Here is a 24,293-nt window from a genome sequence, read left to right on the forward strand (position 1 = left end):
AGACCTTTTTTATTTAAGTAAATGTAGAAGCTTGAAGCAGTGCTTGCCTTTGAAATCTTGGACCACCTCACTTACCTACCTGAAAAACACGTGCCCCATGTTAATCTGCGGTGATGCTGGAACCTGCTCATACATTATGCATGAAAGTTCACACCAAACGCAAACGGGGCCACATGAACTTCTGAACAGCACTCTTCAAAAAAGTACATGCATAAATGACACTTTACAGACCAAGGGTTCCAGAACAGCTTTATTTTTTACTTAATACAAGGCAATTAGAGTGCCTCTTAATACTTCACATAACAGTTATTAGCAAATACAAATATAGATACTTTTTTTTTTTTTTTTTCCTTTAATGAAAATGTCCACGTAAGGATTTAAGTCAGAAATTTCAGTTGTGAAATCTCACTCGATTTTTGCAAAGTTAACAGATATTCCAGTGCAAAAATAGATCCCATTACAGATAGCATAAAGTGCTTGGAATGAAGGACCAACTACAGTTCAGGAGGCAAAGATAAGCACAAAGTGGTGGTTTAACCATGGGGGAAAAGTGTAACAACTCCGTACTGAAATACAAATGTACTATAAAGAAGGGTGCAATATTTCAACAGTAACACAGTTTAAAATAAGTTAACACCTCAGTGCAGTTCCATTATCCAGAGTGGTTGACAATCATACTGTACGTGACTCGAGTGATTTTTCCCTATGCAGAACTATAAGAATAGGCAAATGGTTGTCTGAGGTTATCCATGACAAATCTGCACAAGAGCTGTTTTATGCTGTCTGTTCAGTATGACTACAAATAACAAACAAGATGGACTAGAGCTGTGAAACAGTTCAGGTAACATCCACGTCTTTCTTTTTGTCACAGATATCAAACTTCCACCTGTGAGAGACTATGAGCAAGACACTCATAGGACACAGGAACCAAGAATCTCTTTTTGGCCAGCTAAGCTAAAAAAGATACCGTTGTTTGCTGCAAAATTAGTCATTTAATATGAGCAGTTGCAAAGAGCAAACTACACCTCTTTTAAGACCAAATATGAATCCTCCTAGAACTCACTGTAGTTCTACATGCACTAGATCCGTGCACTGCAAAACTTAAGCCCTTCACTTCTGTCTCTATGCTGAGATTTTCACTTAATTCTGATTTGCAATAATGATTTCTAGCAGTGGTAAGTATTCACTACATGCCATTTGTCTCACTGATGGCTTAACATATGAGCAGCCTGCTGTTGAAAAGTCATGGCTGTAGCTCAGCTGCTTGGTAATAGTTCTGCACATAGAAGTTTGGTGCAGACATCCTCATGGGGGTAAGGGTGCCACAAAGGTAAAAACAAAGCATGTTTTATGTGAGGTATACCAATCCCCATCACTCTCCTTTCTATCCCCGTAGCAATGTAATTGACAGATAAAAAATAATTAGTATGAAAAAGGCACTTCAGCAGAACATATAGTAAGCTATTATGTTATCCAAAAGTAGGGCACAGCAGGGACGGGGGACTTGTGCTAAATATTTAACTGTCCGTGTATTAAAAATGCTGAATTGGTCAATGTTATCAAGTACACCTAGAAATATGTACTCAACCTTCTTAAGGCTCACTCCAGCCTCTTCACCACTGTTGTGCTGCTATGGGCATTCAAAGAAGAAAATGGTCCATGACGCATTCATGGTGGAGCATTAGAAGTGAGTGCAGAACTTGCACAGGTACTTAAGGCATGACACACAGGAATTGCCCAGGAACTATGCTTGGGTTCATACCACATTACTGAACCTATTTCTGAATGCAAAAGCGAGACAGAAGGGCACATAAGTTTATTAACAAAAGCGTACTCTCCAATGGCTGTTGTACAAGATGAACAAGAACTGCTTGTTCTCACCATGCAATCTTTCCTCTACCATTATTCTGGCCTCGTAAAACTTTACAACTTGATTGCTGTCATTTGTGGCTCTCCTACTCGCAGTTTCTCACATGAATTAAGAGTGTGTGCTCCAGTTAGGGATCGCCTGCCAACTGACACTACACTGCACAACGGAAGCAGAAACTTGCACATTAATCTAATATTATACCAGCTTCCATGACAGAAAATTTTACGTGAACAACTCGTAGTACAGATAGTGGCTAATTGCAAGAGAGTGAAACCTGCCTGCATCACGAATGGAGCTGTTGCTGAATAGAGAACGAAAGCACAGCATTGCAGGCATAAAGAAATACTTGGGTTACAAAGATCAACTGAAAGCACTTTCAATCCCTAATTATGCTACCAACCTATTCAAAGTCATATAAATAATACTGTTAAAAAAAAAAATAATCTACATTTCTAGTTTTATCTGGCAAAGCCAGAAATGGCAACACTCTTTTGCTAAGCAGTAACTATAGATGATGGGTACCTTTCTGTTGCAAAGCAGGGGTTAAAGAGCGGACATTACATATCTGAGTGGCATATCATGATTTAGAATTTGCTCTTGGTATTAGCAGCTGGTACAACTCCTGAGTTTGCTGCTGTGGTCTGCTTTCTCACCCACTCCCTTCTGCCAGGTGTTCATGCAGCTGCTGCAGTACCTCAAAGGAGCAGGAGAGTACTTAACTACAAGAAAACCCAGTCAGAGTAGGTTAATGGTTGTGATGCTGGTGGGACAATCCTGTGCATTTGTAGGGTTCACAGTTCTGCATATCTCCACTCTGAAGTAGATGCACAGACACGATGGCCCATGTCTTGCCATCCCATCTGCACAGCACTGCTTCGTGACCCCAGATGTCACCAACTGACCTACACCAGCCTAGGAAAAGCAGCTGGTCAGGTATGCTTTCACAAACAAAGGTCACAATGCTGGTGACTTCTCTTGCCACTGACTGTCTTGGTGCATTCATTGCCAGCAATGGACGTAGCACCAGGAAATTCCCACTCCTGACATGCATGTTTTCAAGAGTAAAACATACATGTCTTTAATATATCAATAAATAACCACTGGCCATTATTCCTTAATGAACTGTTTTTGCAACCCTAACAAAAAGATACTGTACAGGACAAGATGCAGTGTGGTTGAAAGTCCACAGCATCTGGTGGGTGCTTTACCACAGCTTCACAGAGTTGTACTGTAATGAGCTAAATTCAAGTCTTTCACTTGAGAACAGTACAAGACGACTCCATGAGGCACTGCCCCTAAAATGGAATTTTGTTTTCATTGCATTGAATTGCATTGCATTGAATGGTTATCAGTAGAGTGTCCAGTTTCTCTCCCTCTAGCTTCTTTGGGAGTAACCTATCCCCAGGCAAAGGAAATTTGCATTCTGCTCATTATTTCCTGGCTGAAATTGGCTCACACGCAACTTTCTTTTACCTTCTCGTCTTGCAGAAAGGAATTAAGGATTGCAATGTCTACCAGAGTCTGGTTTTTGTGCAATGACAGGTCCTTGGTGTGGTCATCGTCACTTTGGTCCTTAGCAAAATTTACGAATACCTGCAAGAAAAAGGCCATATCACACACTTACTCTGGATTTTCACTAATTTAGAGCATTCTATATACTGAGTCCATTCTGGACTAGTCCTGGAATTCTGTACCTAGCTTGCTGAAATGCCATTACAAGATAGGTCAGGTAAGTTGACTCATTTATTCCTACCTCACCAGAATCATGGTTTTGGCACACAGGCTACTAAAAACTTACTTGGTCAAGTGTGGTCTGAGAAACAGAGTAGTCTTCTATGTGGAGTCTCTTTTTGTTCTGGGAGAGAATACTGAATATTCTGGCCAGTGAAGACTGCGAAGAGGGAAGTTGGTACTGCAGCATATTGCGATGCTTCTCCTTCAAGACACTTCCAGGAAAGGCGTGCCCAAAGAATTCCTCAACTGGCTTCAAGTCTGGGTTAGCCCCTGCAATTCGCACCACTATGGTATAACCATCTCCAAACCTGTACACAAGAAGGCCAGCAGAGGAGTTCATATAAGTGGCACTGAAACAGACGTACAGCTTAGAATTCAGCATCTTTTCCCACAGCCAGAAAATCAGTGGGAATGCTGCATGAGGAATTAAGTCTGACTGTATCGCTCTAAAAACGCAGACAACTCTGTGATGTAAATGATAACAAAATAGCTACCTGTTCTTTAGATGCTGGACGCTGCCCAGACACCTGAATCGCCCATTGACCATTATCGCCATTCGAGTGCACAGCGCTTCACACTCTTCCATGCTGTAGAAAGAATTAAATTCCTTAGCTCTGGAAGGAGTGTTGGAGGGCCGAGCAGCTGGGCCAAGCTTTGCATCCAGCCCCAGCAGATGCAATAGCTGCAGTATGATACCTGCAGTATGATACAAGGGTTGATACTTGCCTGTGAGATGTAAGAACCACCGATCTCCCCTCTTTGATAACACTCAGAGCACAGTTCCACAAGAAACGGCGTGCTTTGGGATCCATCCCTGTTGTTGGCTCATCCTGCAAAATACATACAAAAAATAGGATATGCTGTTCCATGCCACCAACAAATACCTCATCTCTGAAATGACCTCACCATTCTGATTATGTGTACTGTGAAAGATGACAGTAAGGGATTCGATACATTTTTTAAAATGGGAAAACAACTTCTGCTCAAAAGCACGTTTGCTAATTTAAAATTTGAAGAACTGAGAAGCACTATTTATTCTGCAATTGTAACATATCGAAAAAGTCAGTTCTAAAACAAGCTAAATTCAGTTCAAGTTTAAATTGAGCTAGAAAATGCTAGAGGGCCTTAATGTTCTGCATGTAAAAATATTTGTGCAAGTGGTGAAGATGCTTTAACTGTTTGGCATCATGTTTGAGATCTCCACTTCTCCACTGATTTTTCATGAGCAGAAACCATGAGACACATTATAGTTTGAGTATACATTCAAATAGGCTCAAGCAGTCCCAAATAAAGGTTCCCTGTGTTCTTTGCTTATATTTAGGCGACTGATGACATTTTTAGACTTTGCTGGTCACAAAATAGGCAGTCTTCATCTGAGCCTAGTTTTTCTGTTTTTAGAGGAAAACATTAATGAGTTAAGGTTGCAGACTCACCAGGAATACCACAGGTGGCCCTCCAATGAGGGCTATTGCTGTGGAGAGCTTGCGCCTGTTCCCTCCACTGTAGTTGCCTGCATATTTTTCTCCATATTTCACAAGGCCCAGTTTCCGAATTGCCCATTCGCCAACCTACAAGAGAACAGTATCTTCATGAGTCATTCACAGCAACATCTACACAGTGAGATTTTCCTTACAAGCTTTGGCTTTAAGATGATTTTTCAGAAGGGCCACTCACTCAATGCTTTAATCTGGCATAGCTCCAGGTTTTGAAACACCCCATTCACCCTCAGATCAAGGTGTATAAATACCAGCCTGAGGGCCCAGACAATCAGACAGCTGCAGCCTAGTTAGCATAGATTCACAGAATCACAGAATATCTTGAGTTGGCAGGGACCCACAAAGATCATCCAATTCAACTCCTGGCCTCACAGGATCACACAAAATCCAAACCCTGTGAGTGAGGGCAGTGTCCAAACACTCCTGGAACTACTGCAGCTTGAAGCTGTGCCCACTGCACTGGGCAGTCAGTGACCATGGCCAGAAGTGACCATGCAGTTCAGCATCAGCCTAGTCCTGCTAACTACTAGTGTAGTGGTCTCAGCAGTATATGCTTTATCTAGCTTTTTAGTTGCTATGGGCTTGCAGCAAGGACACCGTCTCTCCTGACACACAGCAATTGGCACTACAGTGCATTTCAGCCCTTCATATATATTGGGAGGATCTGATTCGTTATTCAGTAGTACATACACTGCAACTGTCAGCCACTTGTTGCTTTAGTTTAACAACTAAAAAGTGTTTAGCGAAGAGATTCAGTTACTATTTGCACCATAACTAGAACCAGGTCCCTGTGCTTGAAGCACAGCATAGAGGAGCCCGCAACCTCAAAGCAGCTTGCAGTTTTCACTTGCCACTGCTCTCAGGGCTGTATGGGCACATTTTGGACACTGAATCTGGAAACAGTTCTACAGAATCCAAGACACAAATGGTGAAAGCTGCTGCCAACCCAAGGAACTGAAATTGAGAAGTGTGTTGTATGCTCCTGTAAAACTGTTACTAATTGACTTACACTGTAAGTGTAAGCCTATGTGTGAATGCTGAAACAGGAGCAATTTAATGATACAGTGTGTTCACTCAGAAAGAAGCAGATCACTATAATACTATGTGTACTGTGGGATATGAGGAAGCAGCTGTGGAATCAGCAACAGTTTGTCACTGGGGTAGTTCTGTGGTGTTTCATTTACCTTGCAAACTTCTTTCTCAGGAACACCTCTGAGGAGTGCAAAGAACTCCAAGTGTTCTCGCCCTGTCAGCAGTTCATTAATAGCATCAAACTGTGGACAGTAGCCCATGTTCTGATGGACTTCTTGGATGTTCGACAGGATACTGTAAAATAAGAACACCATTAGTTATGATTTTACAAGTACACAACATTGAGATGATAAGAGAAAGGTGGATCAATGGGTCTGGAATCACAGGACTAATAACGACTCCTGAAGTCTGTCTTCACCAAACTCTTTTTCTTTTCTTTTTATAAATATGACATTGAAACGTGGTAGAGTAGGTACTCAGAAGCAACTACCAGACTAAATCCACTATGCTAAATGGCTGCAGTACTTTAGCAGACTCAGCAAAAGGCCAAGGCCCAAGAGTTGAGATAGAAAAAAGTGGGGTAGCATTTAGATTTGTTGGAAGTGGAACAAAGACCAAGAAAGTTGAAGAAGGAAGCAGCAAAGATGCTTCTTTAAGACAGAGCAGTGAAAGATGTATCATCTTTTACCTGTTTCCTTTGAGAAAAGCTTCTCCTCCTGTCACATCTGTATCACCAGTTAGCATCTTGAAAGTGGATGACTTGCCAGCACCATTTACTCCCAGAAGTCCAAAGCACTGGGGATATAAAAAAGCAAAAAAGCACTGAGAACAGGATCCAGCCCTATAGTTTTCATCACTGAGAAGTCTGGAGGCAACAGCCTTGACTCTCAAGATAACATGGAAGAAGTCAGTGCATTTTCTGAATAAACTGGGCTTTCATTTTCAGCGTAAATCTTCACGCTGGGAAAAAGCATCAGCTATAGCATTATCTTGGTGCAGTGCCTGCTTAGTGTGTCTGTGCTAAGCTTTAGAGAGTGCCATGCTTTGACCTCTAGCCCTAAAAGGTTGCAGAGTTCTCTACCATCTTCAAAGGCAGAGAGAAACTGAGACATAAACTGCTTCAACTTCCAGGCCATTCGCTTTTGTGTAATTTGAACACCACCTGCTTCTAATTTCATTCTACTATGTGTTGTGTGTTGCTCTTAGATAGCTGAAAAATACTGAAGCAGTATGAATGACAAAATAAGCCTACCTCTCCAGGAGGGATTCCAACACATATCCTGTCAACTGCTGGTTTTCGTTTCATTCTGTAAATCTGAAACCAGAAAAAAAAACAACAATGCAAATGAAAACAATAACTAGACCTGCACATATTTAACACTACAAATATTCTTCCCTTTTGATTCCATCAGACTTTTCTTAATGAGATTCCTGGTAAACTGCACAGTTTTGCATAAATGGGTCTTAGAAATGCAAAACCTGTTACCTTGGTCAGCTCCTTGATTTCCAGTATGTCACTCTGTCCTCCTCCGCTTATTATTCTCTGCCTTTCTCTGTTTACATCTTCATCTTCTTCATTCACAGGAGGTAACTTGGCATAGACAGGCCTGTAGAGAGTAACATGGTAAAGCCTTGGGAGGAGATGACGGATCTTAATCTTTCTTCCCACTTCATGGCAAATACCAAGGAAAACTTTACTTGCTTGCAGTGGGAAAGTGAAGCAGACAACCTACCTGGGTTTGATGAAGAATCTGTACTGGATGAGCACAGTAATGAGGAAGAAGACTACACCCTCCACTGCCATGGCAAACAGGTTCCTTCCCACCAGGTCCCACGACAGAGGGGACACGAAACGATTCTCGCCTGCCAAGATGAGAAGACGAGCACAGTCACCTTTCCAGAGCAAGAGGAGATTGATACCATTTCTTCCTGTAGAGCTCATCAATTCAGGCAGTGGGAGAACTGAGAGCAATCAGCTAGAGGAGACTGGGGACAAGCTATACAAGTTGTGACTGTGTAAACATCTCTCACTGTAGCAAAGTTGGGTCTGAGCATGCTCTCTTGGGAGAAATTGACTGGACACTAAGAATGTGGTCTACCAAAGAAGAGCTGGCCCATATTCTCAAGAAGCACAAGGCAACTGACTCACACCTCTCATCTGCATTCCAGAAAAAAATAAACCACAACAACTCTCAGAATGCTAGCCACTCCTTCCACTTAGCCCAGCGATCTTCACCCCATGCATCTGGACTCTAACTGAAAGTTCTGGGATCCATGTGCCTGATTTCTTTGGTGTTTGAAACAGCTTGAAGAGGGCAGCTGAGAATACCTGCCAGCTCTGATAAGCTCTGTGCTGCAAACTGTGTACTCTGAACTCCTGAAAAGTCAGAAGAACGAAAGGTGTTAGTCCAGAGCAGGCTCTCACAATTTCACTTACCAAACCTCTCCAGAGCATCTGCCATAGCCTGATTTTTCACCATGTCAATGAGACCCCGCCCCAGGCAGAAGTGAGGGAAGATGAGAAAGACAGACTTCAAGATGTCATTGATGTTGTTCAGCTTCTGTTAAGACAAAATTAAGTTCCAGTGAGTTGCCTGAGCAGAGAAAAGCCACCACCTGCTGGATGTGATGTCATGCTGTGAACGACCACCTGCAGCCAGCTGGCAGCATTGCAATCCCACAAAAAAACAGGGATTAGAAATATTCTGCCAAGAGACAGCCCCACAGCTCTTCCAAACAGTCAGTGTTCCTGCTTTGCTCAAGATGCTATTAAAGCAAGCAATCTACACCAAATAAGAGATTTCTCCAAATGTTCAGTCTAAAAGGCAAGGCCTGCAAAAGGCAACATGCAGAAAGTCTGCAGGTTGAGAAGATGGGAAACTTGCGGTTACACACACTGGTGATCTCACTGGCTGCAGGTAGCCCCTCCATAGCCAATACTGGATGCTGTAATCTTTTTCCAGGTGGTTTAGTTCATAGGTCAGACTGACAACAGAATCACAGAATTGGAGGTGTTGGAAGTGACCTCTGGAGATCATGAAGTCCAATCTCCTGCTAAAGCAGGTTCCCTACAATAGATTACATAGGAAAGCATCCAGATGGGTTTTGAATATCTCCAGAGAAAAAGATTTCACAACCTCTCTGGGCTCTGTCACCCTCGGAACAGAGTTCTTTCTCATGCTCATATGGAACTTCCTGTGTTCCAGTTAGTGCACATTGCCCCCTGTCCCGATGAGTGGTTACTTCACTGTTCTGCCAGGCACTTATCTTTAAGAAAGTGCATGTTTCTATGAGATAAAATAGGCCTTATAGCAAAAGGGATCACCATCAAGGAGTGCTGCCTCATGCCCACAGGCAGGTGGTGCAATCAACAAGTTAATCCCACAGGGCTCCCTTAGAGGTACTTTCCACTAAGGTGTCAAACAGGGCCTGCTAAGGCATCTTGTGTTACATACAGGCATGAGAGACACTTGGACCTTCCCCATTAGGCATCTGGCCTTGGAAAAAACTGAAATGAGATGCAAAAGGGAAGTCAGTGAGATTTTTATTTCTGAAAGCAAAACTGAGGACAACTAACCAGAGTGCGTGAAATGCCCTGCAGTAGATAGAAACTGCCCCCCAATGAAGAACATGTAAGAAATTCAAATTAAACATATTTAAACACATTTACAACACTGCAGTAAGGGTAACAAGCAGGGAGTTTGTCAGGGCAACATGGCACCAATGTGGAATTCTGCTCTACATCAGCACAAGACAGTGAAGAGCTTCTGGGAAGACTTACGTTGTTGGTGAAGAGTTCCAGGACAAAGGTGGCCACACTACCATTGATGCCAATAAAGAGATTCACACTGGTCAGCACAACATATGCTGTGCTGGGGATTTTGAACACAAAGGAGGCTGGATACATCAGAGGAGTGATAGACCAACTGCAAGACAAAAGACAACAACATCAGGTAAGTAATTTCCAAACTTAAATGTTTCCCTCATCATCCTGCAGAGAAGGAATCCCTTACCCATAGAGAAACAGAAGAAGAGCGAGCACAGGCAAGTTGGAAGAGGATACATAGGACTTCTGTTGGAAGCAGATGAAGATGATGATGACGAGTGTGGCTGGAACAATGTAGTTGCACTGGAAGGTGAAAAATACAGCTTTAGATTCATTTCCAGATGACAAAAACTAACACATCTTTCTGCTCTGCACCAGTGTTCTTCAACATCCTTCAGAGTTCCCAAGTGTACTCACAAGGGGAAATTCATAGCAGCATTACACATGTAAGCAACAATGTGGTATACAAGAATTCATACTTCTTGGTCCTCTAGAAGTAGCTGATAAGACTCTCACAGGTTCTGGACATAACAGATTGAAAAGTCTACCTTGAATGAGCAAAGCAAGGGGCTATGCAAGCCAACATTCTGGGTCACATATTTTCAAGTGACATTAAAAATGTCACTGACACCTAATGGTGGAGCTTATGGTTGCCCTCCCATCCTCAGTTCAGCCTTTTTTGTCCCATCTAGGTGCACTACTGCCCAAGAGAGCAAAGGCAGAAGTCAAAGGCAGAACAGTTATCACATGATGAATTAATGTAATGCCTACTGGCCCTAGCTACACTCTACACTTCAGGAGACACCTTGCAACCACAGGATGGAGGACAGTTTAGAACAGCCACGGAGTTCAGCCCTTACCATATCCCAGACAAAGTTGGCTAGCCAGTAGATCACAGGCTTCACACCACTGATAAACTGCAAATGCTTAGCCTTGCTGACACGCTCCTGGATAAGGAACACCACAAAGCTGGCAGGAACAAAGGACATGGCAAAGATCACACAGATGGAGACTAGGACATCCACAGACGTGGTCATCCTGGACAAAAAGAAGGAAAGCAAAGTGTTTGTATGCTGGTGCTGTCTCCCTTGAGACAAAATGAGGCAGTTCATGGGGGCAATGCAGAAATTCATTCTCCTTTTGCTGTTCTCATTTTGCAGGGTAAAGGATGACCATACCAGGCCATGTTAACTGCAGAGATGCTCTCCATCTGTACAGTGAAGGCAATATGCACAGCCTGTCAGTGTATCAAAAACATCACCACAACCTGCAGAAGGTTTGGTCACATCAACACAGTAGTCCTTCTCCTTTCCTCACCACTGTCCTACATAACTTTGTTTCCCACATAATGTATTCCCACACAATGTATTCCCACATAACGTATTTATTAACGTCAGGATTTGTTGTTGTTTCTGCATGGTTTCGTTTCAACGTTCAAAGGTGTCTCTGTCATCAGCCACTGCTGTGCTGAAAGTTTGCACACAGTTTATGAGTTCTGGTTCAGTCTGTAATAGTGAAGAACTTGTCAGTATCTCAGTAATTTGGTCTAAGACCCCAAGGCTGAGACAGTGAGCAAAACTAAACAGCATCTATCAATCTTAGTCAAATAGTCGTACTGAAGGACAAAAGAATGACCATATCCACGGTGAGTCAAGAAGGAGAAAATGAGAGGACTTCATTTATTCTCAAAAGCTCAGTTTTAGGTACACAGACACAGAAAGCTTGCACAGCACTGAGAAACCACATTCATACAAAAAAATTTCTCTTCTCTCTGTGAAACTTGGCTGCCTACAGACTCTTTGGAGAACACAGCAGAGTGAAAACAGCGTGAAACAGCAGTGGTGATAGGCTGTTTCATATCACAGAATCACAGACATTTACTTATATATTGACACCCAATCATATTTACTACAAGCTACATGATAAGAGTAAGCAACTTCTATATTCCTTACTTAACTGGTGCTGACTCCTATGTTTTGGTTATTCATCCTCCTTGAGTAGTAAGGAGTTAAACTAGAGTCAAAAAGTAGTGCTGGTTTATGAGCAAGTGCTCAATAGCACATGCTGCAGCTTGTCCAGGATACAGGCATTAAGGCCAACATAGTAAAATCTCAGTGCCATCAGCTACTGACTTGCCCATCAATGACACTACAGCATTTCTCACATCGCCAGGTTCCAGTAATCACCAGCTGATTATCCCAAACCCAACTGTATTCACATTAGGACTTACAGGGCCACTTCAGAGAGCTGTTGCTTCGTCAAGTTGAGGGGGTGATTGAAGGCGGTGATCCCATAAGCACTAGGGTTTTTGCCTTGCTGCAGGTTGGCCCGAAGAATGGCATTGTTGATCACATTCAGGAAGGAGGCAATGGCATGCCAACCCTTGTTGTTGAACCACACCTGCAAGAGACCACATCAGTGTCAAAAAGGCATCAGGTATACCAGTTTTCCCTCTTGAAGTTCTATCTTTTAATTTCTATCTTATAACTTCTTTCTATCTATTTGTAGATACTTTGCTCAGGGACTGCACATATAGTTTGACCAATAACCATCAGAGGCTTCTGGAAGGAAAAGTACGCCCCTCGAAGGGGCTCTAGCCTGCACAATTGCCTATGGCAAATTGCTGGGGCTTGGCTACTTAAAAATAACCCAAGGTTATCAGAGCTTAAAACAGAAGGCAGAGCAGTGAGGGTGGCTGATTTACCTTCACATTGTTCTTTGTGTCCAGTCCTTTCATGAAACTTGCCAAGTTGTTGAGAAACCGATCACCAGAACTCCCCTGTAAAACAGTAAAAAGACAGTTACTTCTTCTTTAATAGTACCTTCCCTGCTGTCCTGGACTCTGGGAATCAGACTAGGTTTTTCACAGCTCTAACAGTATTCTTTCAAATCTGCAGCCAGAATCTTCAAAGACAGAGGTGGTAAGAAGGCTAAGAAAGCACAGCTTTCTTCTTCCCCTATACCTTTCTGCAATCCCAGTAGCAGAGGTCAGCCTTAGGCTTGTTCTTTTTTTTGTTGTTTTTTTCTCTTCTGCCCCAGGGACAAATATTAACCAGGACTGCAGGTAACTTCTAGAGACAATGGAGCTTAGAGGCAGTCTCAGAAGAAAGCATTTATTATAAGAAAATATTATTATATATTAATATATTTATATATATATATTTATATATATATTACATATATATTATATATAAATATATAAATATATAATATATATAATATATATATATAATATATATATTATATATTTATATATATATTTATATATATATTACATATATATTATATTATTATAAGAAAAATTATTATCAGAAAATAAGATTATTTTCTGAGATAGGACAGACTCAGCACAGAAGCACTGAAATGAGGTTTTAAAAGAGCTAGCAGCAACTTATTATTTCCCTTAAGACAGCCCTCCCCATCCTGCCAAAAAACACTTGGAGGTGGCCGTTATTTCCACTGTTACTTCTATTGGCTTTCAGCTGGTGTCAGGGAGAACCTGTTCTTTAAAAGGAAACCTGTTCTTTAAACCTGTTCTTTAAAAGGAAAGGTTGTGCAAGTGTCAGATACGTGTGGTCCTGAGCCTTTTGCTGCTCTCAAACACTCAGACTGGAAAACCTCACCTCAGAGCTGATGGGCAGAAGCCACTGGAATTCTAACTAACATACACACTCTTCTCCTCTTACAGTTTTCAAGTAATCTCCCAAATAACAGAATTTTGTCATGAGTGCAACCTGGATTTATGGAAACAGCTACTCACCTGTGCTAGCTCCAAGATCTTCTTCACCTGTTTAATGGCATCAGTGACTTCATTGCTTGGAGGAAGCACATGGGAACTTCTGGCTCCCAAGGAAAAGCCTCCATACCTAGGAGCACAGATAGAGTTGAAGCACAGACCAAACTACACATTCAGCTCCAGAAAAGACCACTTCTCCCTCTCTTGTTGTCTCCTTTTTTTGCACCATAACTGAGGCAAATGTCTCCAGTCTTACAAAAAGAGCGAAGTATAATCTTTCCACACAGCTGTTGAGCCCTGCTGTCTCCTGCTCCTTATTTCTGAGGTTAAATACTCAGCTTATGACTACAATGCTCTGTCTGCAATGACACAGACATGAATGCAGCTGTCGTGCTGCCTGAGCAGGCAAAGCAGGGCATCTTCCTGCTTCCCTTGGTTGGAAAAACAGTACCTCCTATGGGACAATATTGCTATTGCAAATCTTTTCAAGCCGGTACTGCTCTCCACATAAAGCAGCAGGTTTTTCAGCAATGTTCCTTGAGGTTGTTCCAGCTTATCCTTAACAGTGCCCCCCAGACATTGAACAATTCAGAGCCACATATAATGAACTGTGAAGCAGAGCTAATCTGTCCTGAGCACACTGTTTAGTGGCTAGTGGACATATACAAGTTAGAGAAAAAGCAGTAACTCACCTGAACTCATTCACCCAGATTTTGTTCTTTAAACTGCCAGGAGAGAAAAGAAAGCAGATGTTATGTATGGAAAAAGAGACAACTGCTACTAGTGCTTCAGGCACAGCCAGGGAAGAGTGCAGTACACCCTCACATCTGGCACATACATTTATCACTCTACGTCCCACTTGGGTAGGACTCTGCATCTCTGGGTATGCACCCAAACTTATCCATCACTCTGCCAGCAAGGCTCAGGACATGCCATCTCTGCTCCCCAGAGCTGCCATGTCATCACTATAAAGCAAGAACATTTGAACTACGTGTGGACCAGGATAGTTTCAGCTGAGTAAGTCTGGCCAACTGCTGGAAAGTATGCACTGCCCAGGACTATTTGCCTGAGTTATGCAGAATCCTACTGACAGCAAGCTCTATTTGTTGCAGATGTAGGAGACACGATGTGTTTATCAGTTACCTTTTCCCAATGATCTGTGCGTAGGTCTTCACTAGATAGTCTGATATATTGCGACCTGTGAGATTCTGGAGGATGTCAGCAGTGTCTTGTTCTCGCTGGCATCACCAGGGAAACAGAGATAAATGCCCATTAGAAAATACAGCAACCAAATCAGATAGACTGTGCTCAGTGCTGCCCACAGTAACCAGACTCAGCCACTCTGCTCTCCAGAACCATCTCTTACTTCAGGACCACTAAGATCCATCCTACCTGTGGGGGTGGCAGCCCGCCTGCACCAGGGGGACACACAGGTAGCATCTTCTTGATCTTCTCATTGCTGCACTCGCAAGATGGAGAAGGGTTCTCCATGCTCCAGTTGCCACTCAAGATTTCCAGGACTGAGTCTGGGACTGAAGCTGTGGTCCATTCCTTCTGTCCCACAGTGCAAGGAGTGTCTCTGTGGTAGGATAGAAGCGAGGCAAATGCACTTTTAAAAACAACAGTGGTGGCTTTTGCTTAATAGTAATTTAAGTAACAGATGCCACTGTACTCAGGACAAGAAGCAGGCTGCAGTTCAAACAGCGCTTGATTTCACTGAAACAAACAGCTCAGAACAAAAGACCAGGTTCTAACAAATCCTAGTGTTAAAGTGATTGAGTCTGCTCATACTGAGCTGTACTGGATACTCTCCCCAGTCTTAGAGCAAACAGAGTGCTCTACTTCAGTCCCAGCACACATTGCATTTAGAGCTAAGAGAAGATCACAGCAAACAGCTGCTTCTTGGACAGCTTCTCTGCCCTAGGGACATCAAAACATAGCTGTCCCTCAAGGCAGCCTCAGAGGGCAGATGAGTTGCAGCCTTCTCCTAGAACCCACAGCCAAATAATTCAGCTCCTATGTCTGACAAATTACTTCTCCGCAACTGGTCAACGTTTAGGGCAAAGGGTTCCAACGTCCTTCTCCACTGACCTAAGATGATGAGCAGTGGTTCTTCCAGCCTAAGCACAGACTATCCCAGGCTGTATATTCTATCTGCACAAGCAACCCAGATCTTCAGTTATTTGCCCAAGGCCATGCAGCAAGACAGTGTCAGAGCTTGGAAGTAATGCAAACGCTGCTGGCTCTCCATGTTGTCTGCTGGCATTTGTGGGGGTGTTAACCAGGGTTTGTAGTGCACTCAGAAATAGGACTGTGTGAATAGCTAGTCAAAAGCATACAGCAACACAATTAGGTCCTATTCTTAATTCAGAACCAAACAGTAATTTGAGGGAGAGACTATCATCTTTGCTCCTTCTCTGTCAGTGAGGACTTGCACTCAGATCTTTCTTGCCCTGTGCCAGCAACTTTCCTGAAGGTTCCAAATAGAAAAAAAGGGGAATGCAAATATAGGCCTTTTGGTTTAAATCCTGCCCTGGCAATGCTGAAGTATCAAACCCTGAAGCTGGCTTAATCCACTGAATGACCAGAAGCCAAGGCTTGGCTTCTCCTGGGAGCACTGACTTCTACTTACGGGATGGAGTGTCCTTGCATACAGCGTGTTCCAAAGCCAGGTTTATTGAGAAGGGCATCCAAAAGCTTCTGAGTGCCTGCATCTTCTGGAGCATCATTACTATGGATACAGCAGAGAAATATCACCAGGTCAGTAGGATAACAGGCATGCAACAAAAACAGCAGCAGAGCAAAGCTGAGAACATAGTGAAAAGCCGCAGGAAAAGAACATAGGTAGAAATCAAAGTATACAGGACACTTGGTCTATGAGCACTTGTCTTTGTTTTTTGTGTGTGCACAGTATCACTAAACTCATAACACCATGAAGAAATTGAAATGGCCTTGCTAGTAGTTAGGACAGGTATTAAAAGGTTTAAGAAAAAAATACTATGATACCTTTAAAATGTACTCCTGCACTAATCACAGAAAGCAAGTTTAAACAATCAGATAAGGAATTCGGTACTCAGTAATTCAATTCAGCAGAGGAGAAAAGAATTTTAGGATTTAGCATCAATTCTGAGCCACAAGGAACATACCTAATAAAAGTATACTGCTCATCATACATCCAGGGCTGTAATTCCAGGCTGGGATACTTTCCAAAGGGAGGAACAATCAGACTGAACATGAGAGCAATACACACAAAGACAGCTGGCAGCACAATCTGAAATTACAATCAGAGAGTGAGCCTATTTTATTAAGGTGAACATTCCAGAGGCATCATTAGCTTCAAGCGATTCAATTGCTCAAGACTTTTCCAGCTTCCAAATAAAATCTTTGCTACAGGACTAGAGGGAATGCCCTCAAGTTGAGTCAGGGGAGGTTCAGGATGTCACAAAACGTTTAAGCTCTGAATGAGCAGTCAGGCACTGGAATGAGCTGCCCAGGTTGGTGGTAAAGTCATTGTCCTTGGAGGTGTTTCAGAAACATTTAGACGTTGTAATAAGGGACATCGGTTAGTGGGGAAACATTAGTGATGGGTGGATGGTTGGACTGGATGATCTTAGAGGTCTTTTCCAACCTTGGTGATTCTGTGACTTACCAAGGGCATCTCTAGACATCAAGGCAAGGTTTATCCTCAGCCCTGAACAACTCAGCCTCCACATGCTAGAGACTTTGGATCTGAACCTCACCCGCATCTTTCCCGTGCAAGAATAGCAGGCAACCATTTGGTTGTAAGATTTTCACTTGCACAAGCCCCTTTTTGTTCAGATATGTCAGTGCAGACCAGTTTTGGTGATGGGATCTTCTCAGGTTTTCTTTCTGCTTTCAACCCTTAACAAAGCATGTGGTCCAGAGCTGTCTCCTTTGAGGGAACCTTGCACATGTTGGATGATTTTACCTGAGCAAAGAAGCCCTTCCGGCTTCTCTTGGCAATAAGCAGTCTCTTCCACAACAGAGCCACAAACTGTTGCTGGGAGAGCTTCCAGCCCTTCATCTGGTAGGAACCTTTCCCATCCATGCCACTGAGAAGGTCAGTCTCTCTGGATTCTGCTAGCAAGAAGCAAGAAAGAACTCTTAATTGCAAGCCCACAAAGATATTCCCTCAGAACTTCTGTACTGAATTAACAAAGTGAAGGCTGGACCAACAACTCTCATTTATCATAAAAGAGAGCAACAAGCAGAGAAAGCAACAGAAATTCACAGAACAGCATTTACATCTTTATCTTTCTGAGTCTTAACAGGAGGATGGAACAGGCACTGCTGGATACTGCATTGCCCATGATTTCTGAAGGCAAATAAAACACTACTCCTTTGTCACTCTCAGCCTTGTAATCTGCACTATTTGTAATGTGAAAGAGTGTTCACAAGAAGAAAATAGGCTCGAGAACCAGCAATACCTGGATCAATGTCTGAATCATTAGGGTCAAATGCATCATCTTCTGTAAATGGACGAAGGCAGCTCTGTCTGTCTCCAAAGGCACGCCTGTTCCTTCTGGCAGGCAATGTCCCATCTGAAAATAAAGCAGTAATGGTTAGCTGATCTGCATCCATTTATCTCCAATTAGTACCAGAAAAAGCAAAGCAATATCATTTTCATTTTACATGACCTTCCATCTGTGGACTGAGAAGCTGAGTTGGAGTGGTTCCACTCAGGAAAAGCTAAAACCATGACTGCTACTCTGAGAGGTCATGTGCTTTATGCATCAACTTTCACATTCTGTCCTAGAAGTTTCTTCCAGTGCTGTGGACACTTATTTATTTACTTTTATTTAGCCATGGAAACTTGAGGCTGCTCTCACTCAAGGAAAATACTTGCTTAATATGCATGTGTCGCCAATTATAGTTTACTAGCATTAGTATTTCAGGAAATGCTTAAGAGCACTGAGGTACCCTCAGAAAAAAGTCAGACAGCACTGTGATTTGGCCCTGTCAGTAATTTTTCCTACTCTTCAGAGTAGACGGTGTCACTCAAATTCACAATACCTCAAACACTAGAACCTCTCCATGTGAGTAGGCAGAAAGCAACAGTACACAAACACACTTAAAACATACTAAGAACAGCTGTTTTAGGTCATTAAAAAAAAATCTCACTGCAGAAGAGTTCCAGTTCAGCCACAAATAAGGAGTGTCACACCAAAGCACGTGTCACTGTAAAGCTGGACACACCTCTATGTAAAGGTCACTCACCTGTTCAAATCTAGTTACCGAGGCCAGGAACACTCCTCATTTGATACATCCATTAGATTCTTTCCTGCCCAGGAAGCTAAAGCCTCCACTGTGACCTTACTGCTGTGATTTCTGGACTTTGTCAGCCACGTGCTTAAACAAGTCACAGTATCTCCCCCTTAAATCTCCTTCAACCCCATAGGAAACAACAACACTCACCTGAAGTTTCTGCATCCACACCACTATCATCAGCCACTTTGAGGAAGATCTGAAAGACCATGGTAAGTGTCAGTTAAAATTAGAAGGGAAGCAATACTGTGATGACTCCTTCAGGAAATGCCATGAGAGAGCCCAAGATTGATGTGTGCAGCATAAGAACAGATACAGGGTTTATTCCCTGGGTTATGGGAGCATGAACTTCCTCTCTGGCTTTCAGAAGCATAGCCTGAAACCACATAGCAGCTGTTTCTCCTTTCCAAAATCAGTTCTCAGTATATCTTTAATACAAGCTATTTCCTATGTCTGAAAGAGATTTCAGTGCTAAATTTGTCAGTTAAAACAGTCACAAGTAACAGTCCTACACATTCCTCTGACAAGGGCCTACAGCTATTGGGTTTCTCTAAAGAACAATCTCAAGTATCAAAAATGCATGCTTTTACCTAAGTGCAGTATAAAGCACCCCTAAAAATACCTCAAAAGTGTTTACACGGTCATTACAAACCAATCTGGGGCTAACCTTCACATAACATCTCAGCAATGTGCAATTGAGTACAAAGGACTTATGCTTGCCTGTATTACATTTCCATGTTTAATGCACACGCCTTAATGGTACAGAAGAGAATCCATTTTGGAGAGGAGCACAGAGCTGCCTGCTCCACAACAAACAGGCAGATATTTACAGGAAGACAGCCTTCTTCTTACTTTTGCCATGATTCATTTTCCCTAGTTCAAGTGGAAAAAAGAAGCCTAAGCTCACTCACTTCCTCCAAAGTGGTCTCAGAAATGCCATAGCTGGAAATCCCAAGATCAGAAAGACGGTCATCAATTTCATGGAACAGCTCAACAAAAGCTCCCTCTTTAGCAGCTTTGTATGGCAAGACATAGGTTAACTCATGACCAATGTCCTCAACCAGTCTTGCCTCTGGGACGTGTTTTGTAATCAGATTTGAAATTGCAGAGACATCTAGAAGAAACAAAGGAAAAGGTAATGTTCATCTTTTTACTCTGTTCATCACTTGGAAAAAGAGCTCGGTCTGAAAAACCCCGTCAGAAGGAAAGGAGGCAAAATGGGACAACTTTGGAAAGAATTTGAGAGATCTTTTACATGCTACTGGCAGCCCTACAAGTCATACTGATGGCAGGTGTAGTAACTATACCATCTTCAATAGTCAAAATGAACTCAAAGTGGCTTATTAGACAAAAACGTTACAATATTTATGGATTTAAAATTACTTTGTCTGTGATCTTGATAAGTAAGCCTCTGCATTGCTACAATAATTGGACAAAATTAAGGCTATTGTTAAAGGTCAAAGAAAGAACAATGTTATCACAGGGACTGAATACCATACTCTTTTTCCAAGCCTCACCTATCGTCAGGGTGTCACTTTCATGGTCACTGCCAAGGCCTGCATCAGAGCTGCTCTGGGAGACGCTGTCATCCTGGCCACAAAGGAGGAGATAACCAGTAAGAAATGTTAGTTTAGTTAGAAAATAGGCATGTCTGGATGCTATGATCTTTGTAACTCTAAGCAAATGTTGCAGCACGCCAGATACTCTACAGAAGAGTCTGAAAGTAAACTGCTTTACACAGCACTAAAATACATACAAGAAGTGCCAGTAGTAGGCGTAAGTGTTAGAGAAGTGCACATTTCATCTATCCTGCTTTCTCAAACAGCTTTGGAAACAATGGCTTTGAAAGAAACTATAATGGAGGCATGCATTCCACACAACTGTTTAAGTAGATGTGGTCTGCCATAGTACCTATGAAAGAAAGCAAACCTTCTTTTAAAGAGATTTCTCTTCAGTACATTCTGGTATGTAAAATCTTAACTGCTGCTTCCTATAAGTCTAAAATTTCACTCATGAAAGACCAATATAACCAGGAAGAGTTTGCTGTACCTTCTTCAGATAGGACACTGTGCTGCTGCTGTTTCGACAGGAGCTCAGAGAGGAATCCACATCTTTCTTGACAAGGGTCAAGTAATAGCCTGTTCCCAGTTGGTTCTTCAGGAAAAGAGAAGAACCAACGCAGCAGAGCTTGCCATGAGAAATGATAGCAATTCGATCCCCCAGAATGTCTGCTTCATCCATGTGGTGTGTGGAAAGAATGATAGTGCGGCCTGGAAGAAAGCAAAGGAAGACACTACTGTCAAGTCAACTACACTTGTGTTTCCAAGCCAAGAAAGGCCATTACCATCTGGGTTTTGTCATGAAGGTGAATGGGAGGTTTGTTTCCAAGTTGTAGTTTGTTTGAGCAAGGTTAGTCATATGGAAAAGAGTCACAACTGCTGTCACAAGTATATTTTCCCCACTATTTGCACATCATTGCCACAGCTCAAGTAGGTTAACTCCATATCAGCAATCGTGGCTACAGTAAAACAGGACAGTGCTGCACATAAGGCATGGGTTTGTCTTTAAGTATCCTGACAATCCAGTGAGGAGTTTTGTTCATTGAGCTCTGACCTGAACTGGATGAAAAATGAGGACAGGTGAGAGCAGAATGTGCTTATCCCACAAACTCTTTGTTCCTTTCTCAGTGCAGGCAACAATGGATTTGCAAAGACAAACTGCTACTTTGGGAACAGTTGTGAATCAGAGATTCATTTTCTTTGCTTTTCACAACAGTGTTTCACTAGGAGTACAAAAAAACCCCACATACCTTGTCTATACTTCAGAAGCAGTTCCCATATCCCTCTCCGGGAATAAGGATCCACTCCAGCTGTGGGCTCATCCAGAATGACAACTTTGGAGCCACCAACAAAGGCTAAGGCAACTGAGAGCTTCCTCTGCATGCCACCTGAAAAACGCAACAAGAAAGAGGGGTTCAGGCTGATGCAAAGAACAGAAGTGAGAGCAACACAGTGGAAATTGAGCTCTCCAGGAAAAAGCAAAATAAAGCCCTGAGAAGACTGAGTGCTGATACTGTTTTATGCCTTTAGAGTCTCATCACCTGCAGGACAAAGATTAATTCATCAGGATAGTTTTTCCCAGTGGAGCACAATTTCTCTACAGGAAACCACATTATAACCCCTTTACAAATGAATCATACGTATCTTAACATCAGCAGTACCACATTCCTCGCTCAGAGGAAATTTTGAGGATCTGGAGTGTGTCTCTAGAAGCTTGAGCTGAATGAATAGGTGCCCAAGAGATTCCCCTCCAGTGGGAGTGTGTCAGAGGCAGCAGTGACACTATACTTCATATTATACTCTTCAATATGAATCCAACCTGTGACAATCTGCTCTCCCTTACTAAAGCCAAATGTGTTGATAGTTGAGTCAGAGACAAAACAGTTCCAGTCCTCAGATACCTGGGACAGATTGATACACAAATCCTGGTATTCCTAACAAAGGGAAAGGACATCAACTGAAAAAAAAAAGCCAACGTAAGAAGTGCATGTGTTCAGAAGGGATATTTTCGTTAGGGCAGGTAGCAACAGAATGAGGGGAAATTGCTTTAAACAGCAAGAGGATACATTTAGACTAGATATTAGGAAGAGATTCTTTGCTGTAAGGGTGGCGGGACTCTGGAACAGGTTGCCCAGAGAGGCTGTGGATTCCCCCTCCCTGGAAGCATTCAAGCCTAGGCTGGATGGGGCTTTCAGCTACCAGGTCTACCAGGAAGTGTCCCTGCCTTTAGCAGAGGGGTTGCAATTAGATGATCTTCAAGGCTCCTCTCAACCCAAATCATTCTAGGATTCTATGAAATAGGGGTCAAATTACTTGAAGTTTAGGGTTTGAGCCACCTTCACCTAAGCCTGTAAAACCCAAATATTCTAGTAAGCATTTGGAGAACATATATAATGGGTAGCTATATTACAGGTACATAGATTCAGATTCCATGGTATGAGGGAATGCCCCCTGTCAAGATTGAAACAAATACAGAATACTCAGAAAAAGTGATTGTTTTTTTTACAGTATTGGATAGCATAAATATGATGAGGATTGTTAAGTTTACTAACATATATGATGATTAGATATTTAATAAATAGCTGATTTTTTCAAGTGCCTAACTGTGCAGTAGCCTATATATCTGATTGGAGGATCCAAACAAGACCAGTGATGCAGCCTCTATCAGGCCCTCCCTGATAGAGCCTTTCTGAAGCTGAGGGAGCTGCTGACAAATGTAAAAGCTGATGAACCTACCAGAGAGTTTGCTTGTCCTGGCTTTCAATTTGTGAGGCAAACCAACGTCCATTGCCATTTGCTCCATTTCCTCTTTTACCTTCTTTTCTGGCAACCCTTTGAGCCGAGCATAGAACCAGATGTGCTCTTCCACAGTCAGCCTAGGGAACAAGAGCAAATTCAGGGCACAGATGTGAGCTGGAATTCATCCTTGCATTAGCACTACACAAACCATATTTGTTTGCTTAGGTAAACATCTTTTAAGACTGAGTTTGTTGAAAGCAGCTACAGATTGGGTACGTTCAAGTCTGGGCTTGATTTCAGAATGCTGCTATTCAGCACTAGTGCAAATAATACTCCTTTTAAAAGGCTCAACAAAGTAACCATAACACTCCAGTTCAGCAGGCAGTGTTAAACCAAGTTAACTTTAGTGTAGTGGATTTCTTTGAAGAGAGGAGAAAGATGAGATTGAATGCTCATGTTAATAATTCATAGGCACATATGAACCCACTAACGATTAGAACACTCTTATTCCAATCTCACACCACCCTGCTGTCTGTCACCATTCACACAGCTAAAGATACAGCTGTCTTAGCTCAAATAACACTAGTGTTTCCTAAGGAACCCAAACTTTCAGTAGCAGCAGCCCTGCATCACATGGATGCTACTCACAAGTCAAACAGCACGTTGTGTTGTGGACAGACACCCAAGTTTTGCCTGATGGTGCTGAGCTCCGAGCGGATATCTTTACCCAGGATGAAGGCAGTACCAGAAGTAGGGGGGAATAAGCCAGTCAAGATGGACCTGAGGAACAAAAACAGATTCCAGCACTAAGAAGTGGCTGCTGTACTTGATACAACGGATGAGTGAAGAATGAGAGAAAGCCTTTGGGAGCTCCCCCACCAGGGAAGTAGTCCAAGAGATACATATTACTAATGGATGAAAAATTGGCTCCAGTGGTTTTAATGCAGTGATCAAAGCACACCCCATGGTGGTGCTTGAAGGAAATACCTTTTTTCCTCTAAAAGCTTCCCATCCT

At 42.5% G+C, this 24,293-nt stretch overlaps 1 protein-coding gene across 3 annotated transcripts in view; it reads right to left on the reverse strand.

Annotated features, from left to right (window-relative positions):
- Nucleotides 1-237: 237 nt before the first annotated feature.
- ABCA1 (ATP binding cassette subfamily A member 1) overlaps nt 238-24,293 on the reverse strand; it is a 90,442-nt gene continuing 66,386 nt past the window's right edge. For 2 of the 3 annotated variants that reach the window (XM_052700348.1, XM_052700349.1), the window contains exons 20-50: nt 23,927-24,058; nt 23,276-23,415; nt 21,790-21,927; nt 21,030-21,250; nt 20,498-20,570; nt 19,892-20,094; nt 19,131-19,179; nt 18,143-18,256; nt 17,644-17,795; nt 16,841-16,965; nt 16,327-16,425; nt 15,087-15,273; nt 14,838-14,932; nt 14,387-14,419; nt 13,719-13,824; nt 12,663-12,737; nt 12,189-12,358; nt 10,819-10,996; nt 10,146-10,261; nt 9,914-10,058; nt 8,570-8,693; nt 7,866-7,995; nt 7,619-7,739; nt 7,385-7,447; nt 6,821-6,927; nt 6,285-6,426; nt 5,038-5,172; nt 4,331-4,434; nt 4,099-4,191; nt 3,669-3,912; nt 238-3,463 (exon numbers count right to left, since the gene is read on the reverse strand). In XM_052700348.1, coding sequence (XP_052556308.1) covers nt 3,323-3,463; nt 3,669-3,912; nt 4,099-4,191; nt 4,331-4,434; nt 5,038-5,172; nt 6,285-6,426; nt 6,821-6,927; nt 7,385-7,447; nt 7,619-7,739; nt 7,866-7,995; nt 8,570-8,693; nt 9,914-10,058; nt 10,146-10,261; nt 10,819-10,996; nt 12,189-12,358; nt 12,663-12,737; nt 13,719-13,824; nt 14,387-14,419; nt 14,838-14,932; nt 15,087-15,273; nt 16,327-16,425; nt 16,841-16,965; nt 17,644-17,795; nt 18,143-18,256; nt 19,131-19,179; nt 19,892-20,094; nt 20,498-20,570; nt 21,030-21,250; nt 21,790-21,927; nt 23,276-23,415; nt 23,927-24,058 — 3,955 coding nt within the window. In that variant the 3' untranslated portion in view covers nt 238-3,322. The remainder of the gene's footprint in view (nt 3,464-3,668; nt 3,913-4,098; nt 4,192-4,330; nt 4,435-5,037; nt 5,173-6,284; nt 6,427-6,820; nt 6,928-7,384; nt 7,448-7,618; nt 7,740-7,865; nt 7,996-8,569; nt 8,694-9,913; nt 10,059-10,145; nt 10,262-10,818; nt 10,997-12,188; nt 12,359-12,662; nt 12,738-13,718; nt 13,825-14,386; nt 14,420-14,837; nt 14,933-15,086; nt 15,274-16,326; nt 16,426-16,840; nt 16,966-17,643; nt 17,796-18,142; nt 18,257-19,130; nt 19,180-19,891; nt 20,095-20,497; nt 20,571-21,029; nt 21,251-21,789; nt 21,928-23,275; nt 23,416-23,926; nt 24,059-24,293) is intronic. The other variant, XM_052700350.1, reaches the window with a different exon arrangement.

Source organism: Tympanuchus pallidicinctus, unplaced genomic scaffold (genome assembly GCF_026119805.1).
Source record: "Tympanuchus pallidicinctus isolate F22 unplaced genomic scaffold, pur_lepc_1.0 scaffold4, whole genome shotgun sequence".
In the NCBI taxonomy this organism is placed as follows: domain Eukaryota; kingdom Metazoa; phylum Chordata; class Aves; order Galliformes; family Phasianidae; genus Tympanuchus; species Tympanuchus pallidicinctus.